Below are 17,199 nucleotides of genomic sequence, written 5' to 3'. Positions count from 1 at the left end.
CGGCTCACTGCAACCTCCGCCTCGTGGGTTCAAGCAATTCTTCTGCCTCAGTTTCCTGAGTAGCTGGGAATACAGGTGCGTGCCACCATGCCCAGCACATTTTTGTATTTTTGGTAGAGATGGGGTTTCACCATGTTGGCCAGGCTGTTCTCCAACTCCTGACCTCAATTGATCCACCTGCCTTGGCCTCCCAAAGTGCTGGGATTATAGGCATGAGCCACGACGCCTGGCCTCATTTAAACATTTTTTTAATTTTTATTTTTTTTTTTGAGACGGGGTCTTGCTTTGTTGCCCAGACTGGGGTGCAGTGGCGTGATCATGGCTAACTGCAGCTTTGATCTCCCAGGCTCAAGCAATTCTTCCACCTCAGCCTTCGGAGTAGCTGAGACTACAGGTGTACGACCATGACTGGCTAATGCTTTTATTTTTGATTATTATTATTTTTTGTGTGTGTGGAGACAGTATCTTACTATGTTGCCTAGGTTCGTGTCAAATTCTTGACCACAAGCAATCCTCCTGCTTCAGCCTTCCAAAGTGTTGGGATTGCAGGTGTGAGCCACCACACATAGCCCTTTTACAGTTTTAAAAATTACTGAGGACAACCGTTAATATTTATGTGGATAATATCTGTTGATATTTACCATTTCAAATTAAAACTGAGTAAGCATACAAGTTGTCAGATCCCATTTTATATAGTGTCTGGAAAACTTCATTTTACTCCCATGAGAGAAAGACTGAACAAGACAAATAGTGTCTTAGTATCATTATGAAAATTGCCTTTACTTTTTATACCTGCTGAAAGAGAATTCACTGGACCACACGTTGAGAACTGCTGCTCTAGAACTGGGCATTAGATAAATTCCATTCTTGCAAACAGGCACCTGTTTTTGTCAATGACCTTCTGGCATTTTTTGGATTTAGTGCAGTCTGAAGAATCCCCTTGAAATATGGTTGTATGTCTTTTTCAGCCATTAATCTTGCAGCTTTGAGATTCCTTAAGATTATCTTGCCCTTTAGTTTTCTGAGGTAAGTTTTTTGGAGAAGGCAGTTTAGTATTTTCAGAAATAGTTCCCATTTTCAAGATTTTGAAACTGAAGTTTTGTATGAGAATTAATACATGACAGTAAATTATGTCAATAGAATTGGCATTTTTGTTTTGTAAAAGAGTTCTTTTCTCATGGAAAATACTTAAAATTGGAGATAGTTTGGATTTTGGATTACTGCTTTATAAATGTAACTTTTATGTTCTTTGCTGAGTAGAATTTTTTTTTCCATAAAAGGCTCTGTTAAAGATATTAGGTGTCATATTAAGAAATGGCAATTGTCACCTGATTTTTGTGAATTAAAATGTAAAAATGTTGCCAAAATTTATAAATATCCACTTCTATTTGAGACTTCTAATTTATTAATCAGTTGCCTTTTTACACATTGCAAAATGAAACAAATTGCTCTGAGTCCTAAAAAAAAGTCAGTTCTGTAACATTGTATAAATATCACGAGAATTTGACCTTTTCTAAAAACTTAGAGGAAGTATGATTGGTCACGCTTTTTGATACAATAATTTTTTCTTTAGGGCAGTAGGATTCTTTTAATTCTAATTTTACAGGAAATGTGCTGGAATTTCCTTGTATTAAACACATGCGTTTAGATAAAATTTAGCCTATTGTATATATCATTTACAATCATACGTGGAATATATATATAAATGAACAGTAAGCATATTTTAGAGCCTGTGAAGAACATTGATCAGTATTATCATTTTGGGGGTAAGTATTAAATCCTGATGGAAAAAATGAAATATTTACTATAAGTAGTGATTGATTTATTCATGTAGTATCACTTATTCTTCCTATAATTACATTGGATTCCATTACATTATTCCACAATATTCAAGTTATTTTCTAGGTGGTACTTTTTTGCCATTCAAAACCTATTTTCCTGATGTCTATTTTTATGTAAAACCGTATTTTAGAAATTTTATGTTAAAAGCTTCAGCTTAACTACTTTCTCTAAAATCTTGAAAGATGATGTATGTCCTCAGAAATATCCTAACAACAGATGATGATAAATCAGGTTTTGTATTGATCTAATCATAAGTGTGCTTAAACCTATGTTTGATGTGTTAAAACTGAGATCTAGCTGGCCGTGGTGGCACATACCTGTAATCCCAACTACTCGGGAGGCTGAGGCAGGAGAATTGCTTGAACCCGGGAGTCGGAGGTTTCGGTGAGCCAAGATCCCACCATTGCACTTCATCCTGGGCAACAACAGCGAAATTCCGTCTCAAACAAACAAACAAAAAAAGCAAAAAAGAAAACTTAAGATCCCTAATTATTTTAAGGAGGATGTGTTATTTAGATTTTCCAGTTGAAACATTGTCTGCCAGCTATTTGGTTAGGGAAATATTTTATCTCTAGTTTCCCCTATTTCCTTCTTTGCATTACATTTCTATTAAGAGTCTGAAGTCCTGAGGATCAGAGGGCCAGAAACATTAGTTAATGTTGTTTTCTCTGCCTCTAAATGATAATAGATGTGGAGAGAAATTGGCGTAGAGAGATGATTTAGGCATTTATGGTTTTTCTGAGCAAAATGGAAAAATAGGAAAATAGAGGAATTAGAACTGCATTTTGATACAACTTTTTCTGACCTTTTGAAATTTACTTGTTTCCCATGTGGGTAAACCTTTTTTCCAGGGCTGATTAATTTTAATTCCACCAGAGAAATTACCGCACAGTCCATAAAGACATGTAGCATCCTAATTTCCAAACTCTGATTGTTTGCTAGATTATTTTCTAGTCTGTAATTTTTTTTTTTTTTTAAACCTAGATGTAGTATTTTTTTTTTTTTTTTCTTTCTTTGAGACGGAGTCTCGCTCTGTAGCCCAGGCTGGCGTGCAGTGGCCGGATCTCAGGTCACTGCAAGCTCCGCCTCCCGGGTTTGCGCCATTCTCCTGCCTCAGCCTCCCCAGTAGCTGGGACTACAGGCGCCCGCCACCTTGCCCGGCTAGTTTTTTGTATTTTTTAGTAGAGGCGGGGTTTCACCGCGTTAGCCAGGATGCTCTCTAAGGAAAGTCTTCTTTGGACTTACCATGGGGATGATACTTAAAGTAGCAGTGTTCATTGAGGCTCGCAACTTTTCTTTTGGGAGTACAAGGAAGATCCTTAGTGTAATAAATCATCAGTTCATGATCCTCTTTTTGAACCACCTTAACAAGAGATACAGCGGAAAGGAAAAGGCATTGAACATTTATTGAGTATCTAGTTTGTGCCAGGAACATTCTTGCCATCTATTGTTAATTCTTATAACCTCCTGTGGTAGATATTATTTTTATCGCCATTTTGCAGATAAAGAAATTACAGCTTCGAGGTTCAGTAGCGAATAAGTGAGAAGTGAGAAAGAAACTTAAAATGTTTGATTTCATGTCACCTTTGAAGCATGACTAATAGTATGAAAATCTGGGCAGATTTTTGTTTGCTTACTCTTGTACCGTAAAACCAGATGAATTTTATTTAGGATGTTTTCAGTTTTATTTGCCAGCCACTTGTCAGCCCCAGACCTATTTTTTTGGTTTTATAACATAGAGAAGCAAAATACAGAACTTAAAAATACTAGAATTCTTAAGAGAAATGATACTATATTCTTGTTGACATTTGCATTCTTTTCTGATTGTTTTACAAATCTGCTGCAATTTTAGATGTTACACACAAAGTATGTTGAATTATTAATTGTGACCTTCAAGTATATTCAAGTGTCACAAATTGCTGTTTAAATGATGGCTCCAAATGTTACTTTTGGATATTGGTTGAGTTTAAAAGAATATAAAAATATAAAAAATAATAAAATATATTTATGAAATATATTATGAAAAATGTATATTTAATGAGTGTATGGTATGAAACTAATTTATTAAATTTATTTCTGAATATTGTTAGGTTCATAAATAAAAATGTATGGACTCAAGTACCATCTTTTATTATAGGTAATGTTAAGCACAGTCTATTAAATATGCAATAATAATTTTCTTGTTAACTTATTTAAAGTTTAACTCTATAATGCAGAAGGTTTAAATGAAAACAAGCAGACCCTCTTCTTCTGAATTTTATCTTTTAAATGTTTATTAATATGTCTTCCTATTTCTTTCTTTCTTTTTGAGACAGTCTTGCTCTGTCCCCCAGGCTGGAGTGCAGTGGCATAATAATAGCTGGCTGCAGCATTGAATTCCTGGGCTCAAGTGATCCTCCCGCCTCAGCCACCTGAGTACCTGGGACTAAGGGCATGCATCACCACGCCCAGCTAATTTTAAAATACGTTGTAAAAACGGGATCTCACTGTGTTGCCCAGGCTGGTCTGAAACTCCTGGCCTCAAGTGATCCTCCTACTTCAGCCTCCCACAGTATTTGGGATTACCAGTGTGAGCCATTGATCCCATCCTCTCTTTTTGTAGTATCACTAGCTAGATGTCTTCATTACCAGTTTACACTAGATATTTCTTGATATAAACCTAATTAATAGAGTTCTCTGACCCTTCTAGCAGCTAGTCAATCTGGATCCTTTTTTAGATTATTTTCTGTATCTGTGTATATTCATATACCTAGGCAGGCTCTCATGGATCTATCTTACAGTAGTTTGATAATGCTGGAATGGGCCGGGCGCAGTGGCTCAAGCCTGTGATCCCAGCACTTTGGGAGGCCGAGACGGGCGGATCACGAGGTCAGGAGATGGAGACCATCCTGGCTAACACGGGGAAACCCCGTCTCTACTAAAAATACAAAAAACTAGCCAGGCGAGGTGGCGGGCGCCTGTAGTCCCAGCTACTTGGGAGGCTGAGGCAGGAGAATGGCGTAAACCCGGGAGGCGGAGCTTGCAGTGAGCTGAGATCCGGCCACTGCAGTCCAGCCCGGGCTACAGAGCAAGACTCCGTCTCAAAAAAAAATAAAAAATAAAAAAAAAAAGATAATGCTGGAATTTCTGAATTCCCCAGTACTTAAGGAGTATAGAGTCCTTAAGTCTGCCATCACATATATACTTGCTTATACATTATTTTGAATTGATTTCTTCGTATTTTGCATATGTGTGTCTTGACTCCTCTAGGTAGGATTATAAGCTCCTAAAGTGTAAGAATCATGTCTTGTACTTTTAAAACACATGTATAAGATCAGTGATTACTTTGATTACTTGTGGATTCATTTTTCGTTTTTCCTGGTTTAAGGGGCAAAGCAGATCAAGAGTTGTTAGTTGCATGCCTGCTTTTTCATATCGTCTCTCCTAGAGGAGAGAGAATACGAAGCTTGCAGAGAAGTGAAAAATTAAATAAGAGGATGCTTGTAGTGTTCTTTTTTTTTTTATTTTATTTATTTATTTTTTTTTGAGACGGAGTCTCGCTCTGTCACCCAGGCTGGAGTGCAGTGGCCCGCTCTCTGCTCACTGCAAGCTCCGCCTCCCGGGTTCGCGCAATTCTCCTGCCTCAGCCTCCCGAGCAGCTGGGACTACAGGCGCCCGCCACCTCGCCCGGCTTATTTTTTTGTATTTTTAGTAGAGACGGGGTTTCACCATGTTAGCCAGGATGGTCTCGATCTCCTGACCTCGTGATCCGCCCGTCTCGGCCTCCCAAAGTGCTGGGATTACAGGCTTGAGCCACCGCGCCCGGCCCGCTTGTAGTGTTCTTTAACAAAGACGTCAAGTATATATTTCTCAAATATAATGTACTTTGGAGTTAATAAAAGAATGGAAAATGGGGCATACATTTGGAAGTGCATATAATAATGTTTAAGTAATAAAGAGAATTTTAGTGATTAATTTTTTTTTTTACTTTTAATGTGATTTTCTGATATATGTTAATATTTTAATATTAGGACTCGCTGATTCTTGAGAAGAGTCAAAACTGGAGCTCTCAAAAAATGGACCATATTCTGATTTGCTGTGTTTGTCTGGGAGATAATAGTGAGGATGCTGATGAAATAATTCAGTGTGACAATTGTGGCATTACAGTCCATGAAGGTAATGTTGCTTTCTTTTCTCTCTTTTTAGAAATGGCTGACTGTGGCTCTTTTCCATTTGTACTAAGGTGGTTCTACAGTATTTCATGGTGTTTTGGTTGAAATAATGCTAAATCATCAAAGTATGGGTGCTATTTTTCAGGTTATCTTTTCTTTGTTTTTGAGGTGGAGTCTCACTCTGTCACCCAGGCTGGAGTGCAGTGGCACAATCTCGGTTCACTGCAACCTCCACCTCCCGGATTCAAGCGATTCTGCTGCCTCAGCCTCCCGGGTAGCTGGGAGTACAGGTGCCCACGACCACACCTGACTAATTTTTGTATTCTTTTTTATTTTATTTTAATTTATTTATTTTTGAGATGGTGTCTCGCTCTGTCGCCCAGGCTAGAGTACAGTGGTGCTATCTCAGCTCGCTTCAACCTCCGCCTCCCGGGTTCAAACTATTCTGCCTCAGCCTCTTGAGTAACTGGGATTACAGGCATGAGCCACCACGCCCGGCTAATTTTTGTATTTTTAGCAGAGATGGAGTTTCACCACATGGGTCATGCTGGTCTTAACTCCTGACCTCATGATCCACCCGCCTCGGCCACCCAAAGTGTTGGGATTACAGGCATGAGCCACCGTGCCCAGCCAATTTTTGTGTTCTTAGTAGAGACGGGTTTTCACCACATTGGCCAGGCTGGTCTCAAACTCCTGACTTTAAGTAATCCGCCTGCCTCAGCCTCCCAAAGTGCTGGGATTACAGGTGTGAGCCACCGCACCTGGTCCCCTGGTCATCTTCATTTAAAAAAAAAAATTTAAATAATGAAAATAGAAATACTATATGGAAATCAGTATTTCTTTAAAGGTCAGGGTTATGGTATTGTATTTTATGATACTATGTCTTTTTTTTTTTTTAATTAAAATTTTTTTTTTTCTTTTTGTAGAGACAGGGTTTTGCTATGTTGCCCAGACTTGGTCTTGACCTCAAGCAATCTGCCTGCCTCAGCCTCTCAAAGTGCTGAGATTACAGGCATGAGCCAGTGTGCCAGGCCTTATTTCCAGTTTTTTTTTTTAATTTTAAATTTAAAAAATTTTTTTTAGTTTTTAAATAAAATTCAGAAGTAGGAAAAAGTTGACTATTTTAGTCTGATAGAAAGTATTCTTAAAAAACTTACATTCTATCAATTTTTTGTAGCTTCTTCTTTCATAGATGTGCTTTTATTTTTGAGAGAGAGTCTTGCTCTATTGTCCAGGCTGGAGTGCAGCAACGCGATCTCAGGTCACTGCATCCTCCGCCTCCCAGGTTCAAGCGATTCTCCTGCCTCAGCCTCCCGAGTAGCTGGGATTATAGGTGCCTGCCACCGTGCCTGGCTAATTTTTGTATTTTTAGTAGAGATGGTATTTCGCCATGTTGGCCAGGCTGGTCTCAAATTCCTGGCCTCAAGTGATCCACCTGACTCAACCTCCCAAAGTGCTGGGATTACAGGCGTGAGCCACTGTGCCTGGCCAATAGTATGTATTTCTTAAGAGCAAAGGGCCAGGTGCAGTTTTTGATCACTTGGTTGGGAGGGTGTCTTTCTGGTTTACCTGTGGTAAAGTTATTTTTCTTACCAATTAATTATTATTATTATTTTTTAATCAGGGCTGTGACTACCACAAAACAGTATTTCTATGACTTTTCTCTTACCTGCTTTTCTGGTATTACAGCCCTTGTCCCAAGTAATTCTGGGAGTCTGCTGGACTTGTGGGACTTGGCAGGATCTGTGATTCTCTAGCTAATCCTCTTGTCTTCATGTGGAGCTGCCCTTTTTTGCTGCTAACACTCACTGTGGGAATATCTCCAGTTACTGTTATTCATTTATATTTTTAGTAATGTTTGTTGAGTACCTTCTATGTGCTTGGTATTCTGTAAATTTTAGGCATATGAAATAGAATGTACAAATTGTTGACCTGGTGGAACTTAATGTCTGGACAGGCAGGCAGTAAGCAAACCAATAAATATCTCTCAGTTGGTGGCCCAGATTCTGAAGAAACACGAAGTAGGACAAGGAGTATAGGAATGCTATGTGTGAGGGTGGTTGGGTGAGTTGGCAGAAGTTTGTATTTATAAAAGTTGATAAGGGGCCAGACACAGTGGCTCATGCCTGTAAATCCCAGCACTTTGGGAGGACAAGGCAAGCGGATCACGTGAGGTCAGGAGTTCGAGATCAGCCTGGACAACGTGGTGAAACCACATCTCTACTAAAAATACAAAAATTAATCTGGCATGGTGGTGTGTGCCTGTAATCCCAGCTACTCGGGAGGCTGAGGCAGAGATTCGCTGGAACCTAGGAGGTGGAGGCTGCAGTGAGCTGAGATTGCGCCAGTGCACTTTGGCCTGGGTGACACAGGGAGACTCTGTCTCAAAAAAAAAAAAAAAAAAAAGTTGATAAGGTAAGCCCACTCTGATAAGAGGATATTTGAGCAGTGACCTGAAGGAAGTAAAAGAGCAAGTCATGTAAATATCGGGAAAGAGCACTGCAAGCAGAAGGAGTAGTGAATGTAAAGATCTTGGCCAAGCACAATGGCCCACGCCTGTAATCCCAGCACTTTGGGAGGCAGTGAATCACTTGAGGTCAGAAGTTCAAGGCCAACCTGTCCAACATGGTGAAACGCCATATCTACTAAAAATACAAAAAATTAGCTGGACTTGGTGGTGTGTACCTGTAGTCCTAGTTACTCAGGAGGCTGAGGCAGGAGAATGGCTTGAACCCAGGAGGTGGAGGTTGCAGTGAGCTGAGATCGAGCCACTGCACTCCAGTCTGGGTGACAGAGTGAGACTCTGTCTCAAAAAAAAAAATATCTTGAAGTGGTAACATGCCTTGAGTGTTTGTATAGTGGCACAGAAGTTTGTATGACTAGAACTGGCTGAGCAAGCTGGTTAGTGGTGGGAGTAGAGATGGTAGTAATCCAGCTGGGGTCTTGCAGATTCTGGTACTGATTTTAGATTTTATTATGATGGATATGGGAAGCCATAGCATGGGTTTTGAGCAGAGGATTAATATGGTTTGATTCATGTTTTGGAAGAATCACTCAGACTGCTGGGTTGGGAGTAGATTGAAGTGAATCTAAGGTGGGCAACTAGGAAAATATTTAGGAGACCATTGCAGTTATCTAAGAGAGGAATTGGTTTTGAGGTAGATAGTAAAAGTTTGGTTTTATACTGTGTTTATATAAGATATTAGGACTAGAAATTTAAATTTGGGACTTATCAGCCTGAAGATGTTATGCAAAGATGTAAGACTAAATGTTTGTGATAAAGTCATCCTAGTACTTTAGAGGAGATGGGGAACACATGGCCAGTGAGATATGAGAACCATGGGTGGTGACCCAGAGAAAAAATGTTTCAAAAAGAGAAAGTCAGTAAATGTGTCAAATAATGTTTTTAAGAGTGGGAAATCACCCTAATTCAATGCTGGACTTCAAGTACACCACCAGGCAAGCTATCCCAGAGGTTATTGAAAAAAAAAAAACTAATTGAAAAAATGTTTGTATCACATGATTCATTAAATAAATATAAAATACACAGAAGCAAGGGGAAAGATAGAGGATAAGTTAACACATTTAGACTGAGGTTTAAGTAGGATAGAAGGACCATACTACCTAAATCATTCCTGGGGTACATAGTGTTTATACGTTTTGGCTTATCAGCCTTCTTTGCTAATGCTGTGGTTGTGAGAACGAGAGCCCACAAGGTAGGTGCCCTGGGCCACAGATACACACACTCTCAGGAAGATATAGGAACAAGTATGCCTGGTCATGGCGTTAGCTCTCCAGTTAATCTACTCAACAGCCATAAGTTTTATTTGTATTTGTTAGTCAGTGGACAGAATAGGTATCACCAATGGGTGGCCAAATTAAGGCCTCATGAATATTGAGTTCTAAGTGTCTCATATATATTTAATGTATTCTGACTCTTTGGTGCCTTTTGCATATTTGCCTCAAGAATGTTAGATACATCTTGGTCCTTCTGTCCCTTTCTGTCTGTGTTTAATGCATACATGCTTTACTTTTTATCTATACATACACATGTAAGTTTTATTGATCTCATTTTGTTTCTGTATAGTAGAGTTTAATATTCTCAAGCAGGGCAAAAACACATTTTAACTGAGAATACATCATTGAATTTAGTAACATGAGGGTCATTGGCCGTCTTGATCTGAGAGAGTTCAAAGTGAGAATAAAAGAAAGGGAAGTGCAAAAAGTGACCATGTGCAATTCCTATGATGAGTTTTTATATAAAGAGAAGCTAGGAGATGGGAAAAGGGATATGAAATTGAGGGAGGATTTTTTCCTTCTTATTTTAGATGCTGTGTTAATTATCTGCTGCTGTGGAACAAATTATCCCAAAACATAGCAGCTTAAAACAACAAACATTTATTATTTCATATTATTTCTAAAGGTTGAGAAATCTGGGAGCAGTTGGTTGGGTTGTTCTGACTTAGAGTCTCTCATGAAGTTGCAGGTCAAAGCCATAGCCTAGGCTGTAGTCATTTTAAGGTTTGGCTGGAGCTGGAGGATTTGCTTCTAAGCTAAGTCAAATAGTTGTTGGTAGGCTTCAGTTCTTTGATGGCTGTTGACCAGAGACCTCAGTTTCCTACTGCATGGACCTCCCTCATAAACTGCATGAATGTCTTCATGAAGGGCAGCTGGCTTCAGAGTAAGTGATTAAAGAGAGAGAGATGGAAGCAGTTGTATAAGAGTACTAGTATATTTTATAATCTAATATTGGTAGTACATACAACCATTTCTCCCATATTCTGCTGTTCACACAAGCCAACCCTAGTCAGATGTAGTTGGGGGCATTCTAAGAGTATAAATACCAGGAGGCACTGATTATTAAGGGCTATCTTAGAGGCTGCCTACCACATGTGCAGAGATTATGTAGCATGTTGTGTGCTGATGGAGGTGACCCAGTGGAATGGGAGATTGGTGATATAAGGAAAATAGTAAGGAAAGAAGGGGGAACAATTGCTGGAACAAAGGTTTTGAGTGCAAGATTAGAGGAGATGAGATCCAGTACCAAGTAGAGAGATTGAGTGGATAAGAGTAACCATAGTAATTAGGGAAAAAAGGATATATGGATCCAAATGTAGGTAGGCTGTTCGATGTGGTAGTTGGAGCATGTGTAAGTTATTTTTAAAATGTTTCTTGTTTTCTTAGTGAAATAGGAAGCAAAGCCATTAGCAGAGAGTGGGGACAGTGGGGAGTTAGAGATTTGGGGAGGCAGAGTTGTATAAAATTTATTTGGGAGAATAAACTGAATAAGGAAATATATACCTAAAATATATATGTATACACACACACACATATATACACACACACACATAGACAGCAATAAGACCACTTGATATTAGTGGTAATGAATATAAAGGGCTCATTAATATAAATATCATATTCATATGAATGTGATATTAGTGGTAATGAATACTGTTACTGAGAAGAGTAAACATGGTTGTATATATTTGTATTTTTCTTCTCCAGGTGTGGTTCAGATTCCTGGGAGTAGGTAAAGAATATGTTAACTCAGGAGTAGCAGGTACTTTGGCAGTGTTTGTTACATTGATCACTGATGATCACAAACATGTTACTGCTGCTTATATCCATGAATGTCATTGCTGATGTGTGATGCAGTTATGATGAGTTCTGTTAGTTTTGGTGATTCTTTTATGATGCTGAGGGCACTCTCTCTCTTTTTCTCTGCTTCATTATAATGGTGATTACCATCTCTACTTCTTAAGTCATTCTTAGGTCTACTTCTTAGATTGTGGTCATTGACCTTGGATGTATTTTCTAGGCTAGCACAGTAGTTTTAAGTAATTGAATTGGTTGCTAACATTTAAACACTGGGAAATCTTACACATTTAGGATTTCAAGCTGCTTTTGCAAAGTTCTGGTGGCACTAGAGTTTTTTGCTGTTGTTGTCGCTGCTGTTGTTTTAAGTGATGGAGTGTCCCAGGCTTGCCTCAAACTCCTGGGCTCAAACAGTCTTCTTGTTTCAGCTTCCCAAGTAGCTGCAACTAAAGGCACTAAAGGCATATGCCTGCCCTTGCAGTAGTTTTCAGTTTCTTCTAGCACAATCTGCTGGAGCTGAATAAGGCTGCTCCCTGCTAGTAAGGCCTGTGGTCTCCAGTTCACCACAGTGGTCTCTCAAACCACTTACTCATTTTTGTTAGTTGCCTAGGCCCTGGAGATATTTGAATATATAGTTCCTCAACTGCTTTGAGGGTACTGTCTCTTGTTGCTGATACTTGGGCTGCTGATGCCTTGTGGTCTCAATGTCTCACATCTATAATAGTTAAGCAACTCTTTTACTATAGCTTTTACTTTAGGACACAAGCTTGAGCCCACTGGGGACTAGTTCCATGTAAATTTCAAAATGAACCTCACTCTGTGGTCTGTTTTTGAGTCATGTTTTGCTCCTTGGACTCAACTTAGGATGAGTTCTTTCCCAGTAGATTCATTCTTCAGATAAACATAGATTTCTGTAAGGGCACAATATTAGTTCCACTGACATGCTTACAGCTATTAAAAGTTCATAATAGGACTCCTGCTTCAGATGAATAGCCTCAGTACTGGAAAATCTACCTTCTTTCCAAAGTAGCTTTGATTTTCAGAAACATTTAAAAAGTCTGAATCAAGGCAGACAAATGAGATGATCAAGCTGAGTGGTAATGCCAATTAAGTCAACAGGATGTTGTATCTATATAAAGTCATGTAACAACTCTTCTTGTGTAATTGATTTAACTGGCTTTGATGGCAGTCCAAGTTATAAATATTTTTGAGACTTTGCTAATGATAACTCATTTAATTCCCAAAACTAGTTAATGAGAATTGGAGACCTATTTTTATTACAGAGAAGGAAGAAAGTTAGAGAAGGAGAGGGAAATTGATGCATAAATAGGGAAGCTGAATAGTCTTTCACCTCTTTAGGTGAATCTTTATGTTATATAATTAATTTGTTGTTAGTAGTTTGAATTCTGTGAACTTTATATATGTTCCAAGTAAAGATGCAAAAAGGTAAAAAATAAATTTTGACTTAAAAAAATTATGCTACTACTTTCATCCTCTAGTTTAAATAATTTCCCATTTCCCTTTTAAATTTTGGAGTTTCTGTTGTATGATTGATTTTGTATGTTGTATGATTGGAGTTTCTGTTGTATGATGTGGAGTATCTTTTCATATGCTTATTTGCCTTTTTTTTTTTTTTGGATGGAGTCTTGCTCTGTTGTTCTGGCTGGAGTGCAGTGGGGTAATCTTGGCTCACTGCAACCTCTGTCTTCCAGGTTCCTGTGATTCTCGTGCCTCAGCTTCCTGTATAGTTGGGATTACAGGCACACACCACCACACCCAGCTAATTTTTTAGTTTTAGTAGAGACGGGGTTTCGCCATGTTGGCCAGGCTGGTCTCAAACTCCTGACCTCAAGTGATCTACCTGCCTTGGCCTCCCAAAGTGTTGGGATTACAGGCGTGAGCCACCACATCGACCCTTATTTGCCTTTTGTATATCTTCTTGGATGAGGTGTCTATTCAGATCTTTTGCCCATTTTAAAAAATTGGGTTGTTTTCTTATTAAGTTTTAAGACTTCCTTGTATATTTTGGATAACAGTTCTTTATCAGATAGGTCTTTTGCAAATATTTTCTCCCAGTCTGTAGCTTGTCTTTTTATTCTCTTGACAGTATCTCTCACAGAGCAGAAGTTTTACATTTTAATGGAGTCCAACTTATAAATTATTTCTTTTCTTTATTATGCTTTTGGTCTTGTATCTAAAAAGTCGTTGCTATGCTTAAGGTTATCTAGATTTTGTCCCATGTTATTTTCTAGTTTTATAATTTTTTAATTGTAAATTTTCTTAATTAAAAATTTTAAAATTTTTACAATTTTGCCTTTCACATTTGGGGTCTGAATTAATTTTTGTTACGAGTATAAGGTCTGTCTCCCAATTAATTATTTTGCACGTGTGTGTCCAGTTGTTCTATCACCATTTGTTAAAAAAGCTGTCTGTGCTCCGTTGTATTGCCTTTGCTCCTTTGTCAAAGATCAGTTGACTGTATTTATTTGGGTCTTTTTCTGGGCTCAGTTTGTTCGTCGACTGACCTATTTGTCTGTTCTTTGATTAATACCACACTGTCTAGATTACTGCAGCTTCATAGTAAGTCTTGAAATTGAGTAGTGTTACCCCTTTGACTTGTTTTTTTTTCCTTCAATATTATGTTAGCTCTTCTGAGTTTTTGCTTCTCCATGTAAACTTTAGAGTCAGTTTGCAATATCTACAAAATTACATGCTGGAATTTTGACTGGGATTGTATAGAATCTATAGATCAAGTTGGGAAGAAATGACATCTTGACAATATTGAGCTTTTTTATTCATGAACATAATAAACATTTATTTATTTAGTTATTTGATTTCTTTCATCAGAGTTTTGTAGTTTTCTTCATAGAGATCTTGGCAATATTTTGTTAGATTTATATCTAAGTATTTTTTGGGAGGTGCTAATGTAAGTGGAATTTTGTTTTTAATTTCAATTCTACTTGTTCATTGCTTTCATAAGAAAGCAATTGGCTTTTGTATATTAACTTTGTATACTGCAGTCTTGCTATAATTGCTTTTTAGTTCCAGGAAATTTTTGGCTACTCTTCCAGATTTTCTACTTAGACAGTCATGTCATTTGAAAACGAAGATGATTTTCTTTCTTTCTTTCCAGTGTGTATATTTTTATTTCCCTTTCTTGTCTAAAAAACAGCAGTGACAGAGAACATCCTTGCCTCATACTTCATCTTTGTGGGCAAGCTTCTAGTTTCTCATCGTTAAGTATGATGTTAGCTATAGGTTTTTTTGTAGAGTTTCTTTATGCTCTAGTTGAGGAAATTACTCCTTATTTCTGTTTGTGTGTGTGTGTGTGTGTGTGTGTGGTTTTTTTTTCTTTTTAACTTGTTTGTCTGTTTTGAGACAGAGTCTCACTCTGTTGCCCAGGCTGGAGTGCAGTGGCGCAATTTGGGCTCACTGCAAACCCCACCTCCTGAGTTCAAGTGATTCTCCTGCCTCAGCCTCCTCTAATGTGTGTATAATTTTAAAAGGTGCTTCAAGATTCCTCATGTAGGAGAAGGGGAGGATCATCCTTTGAGAGACATTGGTTTAGAAGAAAGTAAGAATGGGGCGATAAAAGGAACTCTACACTGTGGATGATGTCATGCTGGAGCTTAGACAGCCACAGGTATAGATCATGGGAGGAGCCAGAGCAATGTATAATGAAGCATGGTTCCTGGTATAAGGCAAGTATAAGGTTGACAGTGAGGTTTCTAAAAATTAAGGCTTTTTATTTTATTTATTTATTTATTTTGAAACGGAGTTTTGCTCTTGTTGCCCAGGCTGGAGTGCAATGGAGCAATCTCAGCTCACTGCAACCTCCACTTCCTGGGTTCAAGCAATTCTCCTGCCTCAGCCTCCCAGAGTAGCTGGGACTACAGGCATGCACTACCATGCCTGGCTAATTTTTTGTATTTTTATTAGAGACAGGGTTTCTCCATGTTGGTCAGGCTGGTCTTGAACTCCTCTGCCTCTGGTGATCCACCCGCCTCTGCCTCCCAAAGTGCTGGGATTACAGGTGTGAGCCACTGTGCCCGGCCAAAAATTAAGATTTTTTATTCCTCTTAATAATGGTTAGGGCAAGCACGGGAAAGAAGAGGCAAAAATGAAATGCTGATGACAAAAAGTAACGATGTGAGCGCCAATAGAAGTTTGAGGGTCAGTGCAGATGGAAGCTTGGGTAGTATCTGCTAAACAGATGTGCCTCCTCTTGCTCCAGCTCTTCTATTGTCTTCAGGTTGATTTTTCTTTCCTTTTTTTTTTTTTTTTTGAGACGGAGTCTCGCTGTGTCGCCAGGCTGGAGTGCAGTGGCATGATCTCGGCTCATTGCAATCTCCGCCTCCTGGGTTCAAGCGATTCTCCTGCCTCAGCCTCCCGAGTAGCTGGGATTACAGGCATGCACCACCACACCCAGCTAATTTTTGTATTTTTAGTAGGGATGGGGTTTCGCCATGTTGGCCAGGATGGTCTTGATCTCCTGACCTCATGGTCTGCCCCACTTGGCCTCCCAAAGTGCTGGTGCATATCTGTTCATATTGTTTTCTCCTTAAAATCAGTCCCTTAAAAATAAAGTTCACACTAATAGCAAGACTCTTGGGATCCCATACCACTTGCCTTTTTCTCCAGTGTTTGGGGGCTTTCATATATGCTTTTCTTTTTACCCAGATTCCTCTTGTTCCACAAATATAACCCAAATATATAGATGTTAAGCCAGTGTTTACCATTTGTCTTCCTGTTATTTGGATATTTGAAAAATCTTATTTTTAATTTTATTTTTAAAGATTTTATTGTGTATATTTAAGGTATACAATGTGTTGTTATGGGATTCATATAGGTAGTTAAAAGGTTACTGTAGTGAAGGAAATGAACATATCCATCATCTCACATAATTACCCAATTTTTAAAAAGTTTACCAAGTCTATCCTTCTGCAGAACTTACTCATTTTTTTGTTTTTGTGAGAAGAACAGCTAAAATTTACATTTAGCATGAATCCCATACACAGTCCAAGTTTATTACCTTGAAAAATCTTAATTCATTAAAATATTTTTTCTTAATTATAAGTAACATGTGAGCAGGTATGTAAAATAGTTATGCTTTCTGTCTCAACTCTACTTCTTTTTGCATAGGGAATCACTGTTAACAATTTGGTGTGAATCTACCCCATCTGTCCCTGGTACCTTGTGTACCAGCGGTTTTTAAACTTTATTTTATTATGTAGATATATGTCCATTGTAGAAAACATCAGTAGAAATAAGCTAAGAAAACATCTCCCAGTTGGGCGTGGTGACTCACACTTGTAATCCCAGCAATCTGGGAGGCTGAGGTGGGTGGATCACTTGAGCTTAGGCGTTTGAGACCAGCTGGGGCAATGTGGTGAAACCTGGTCTCTACAAAAAATACAAAAATTAGCCAGGTGTGGTGGCTCGCGCCTGTAATCCCAACTACTTGAGGGGCTGAGGCAGAGGATCACTTGAGCCAGGGAGTTCGAGGCTTCAGTGAACCAAGATTGCACCACTGCATTCCAGTGTGGGCTACAGAGGAAGACTTTGTCTCAAAAAAAAAAAGAAAAAGAAAAAGAAAACATCTCTCATAATT

At 38.6% G+C, this 17,199-nt stretch overlaps 1 protein-coding gene across 6 annotated transcripts in view; it reads left to right on the top strand.

Moving 5' to 3' along the window:
• Positions 1-17,199, top strand: part of PHF14 (PHD finger protein 14) — a 204,311-nt gene that overhangs the window by 11,816 nt on the left and 175,296 nt on the right. For all 6 annotated transcript variants that reach the window (XR_012090354.1, XM_038004670.2, XM_007982041.3 and 3 more), the window contains exon 4: positions 5,853-5,997. Coding sequence is in view for 5 of the 6 variants with exons in the window: in XM_038004670.2 (XP_037860598.1) it covers positions 5,853-5,997 (145 nt within the window). In the remaining variant the exon portion in view is untranslated. The remainder of the gene's footprint in view (positions 1-5,852; positions 5,998-17,199) is intronic.

This window comes from Chlorocebus sabaeus, chromosome 21, assembly GCF_047675955.1.
Source record: "Chlorocebus sabaeus isolate Y175 chromosome 21, mChlSab1.0.hap1, whole genome shotgun sequence".
NCBI classification, from domain to species: domain Eukaryota; kingdom Metazoa; phylum Chordata; class Mammalia; order Primates; family Cercopithecidae; genus Chlorocebus; species Chlorocebus sabaeus.
The sequence above is the reverse complement of the archived record's forward strand: the minus strand, read 5'-3'. Positions and strand labels throughout refer to the sequence as shown.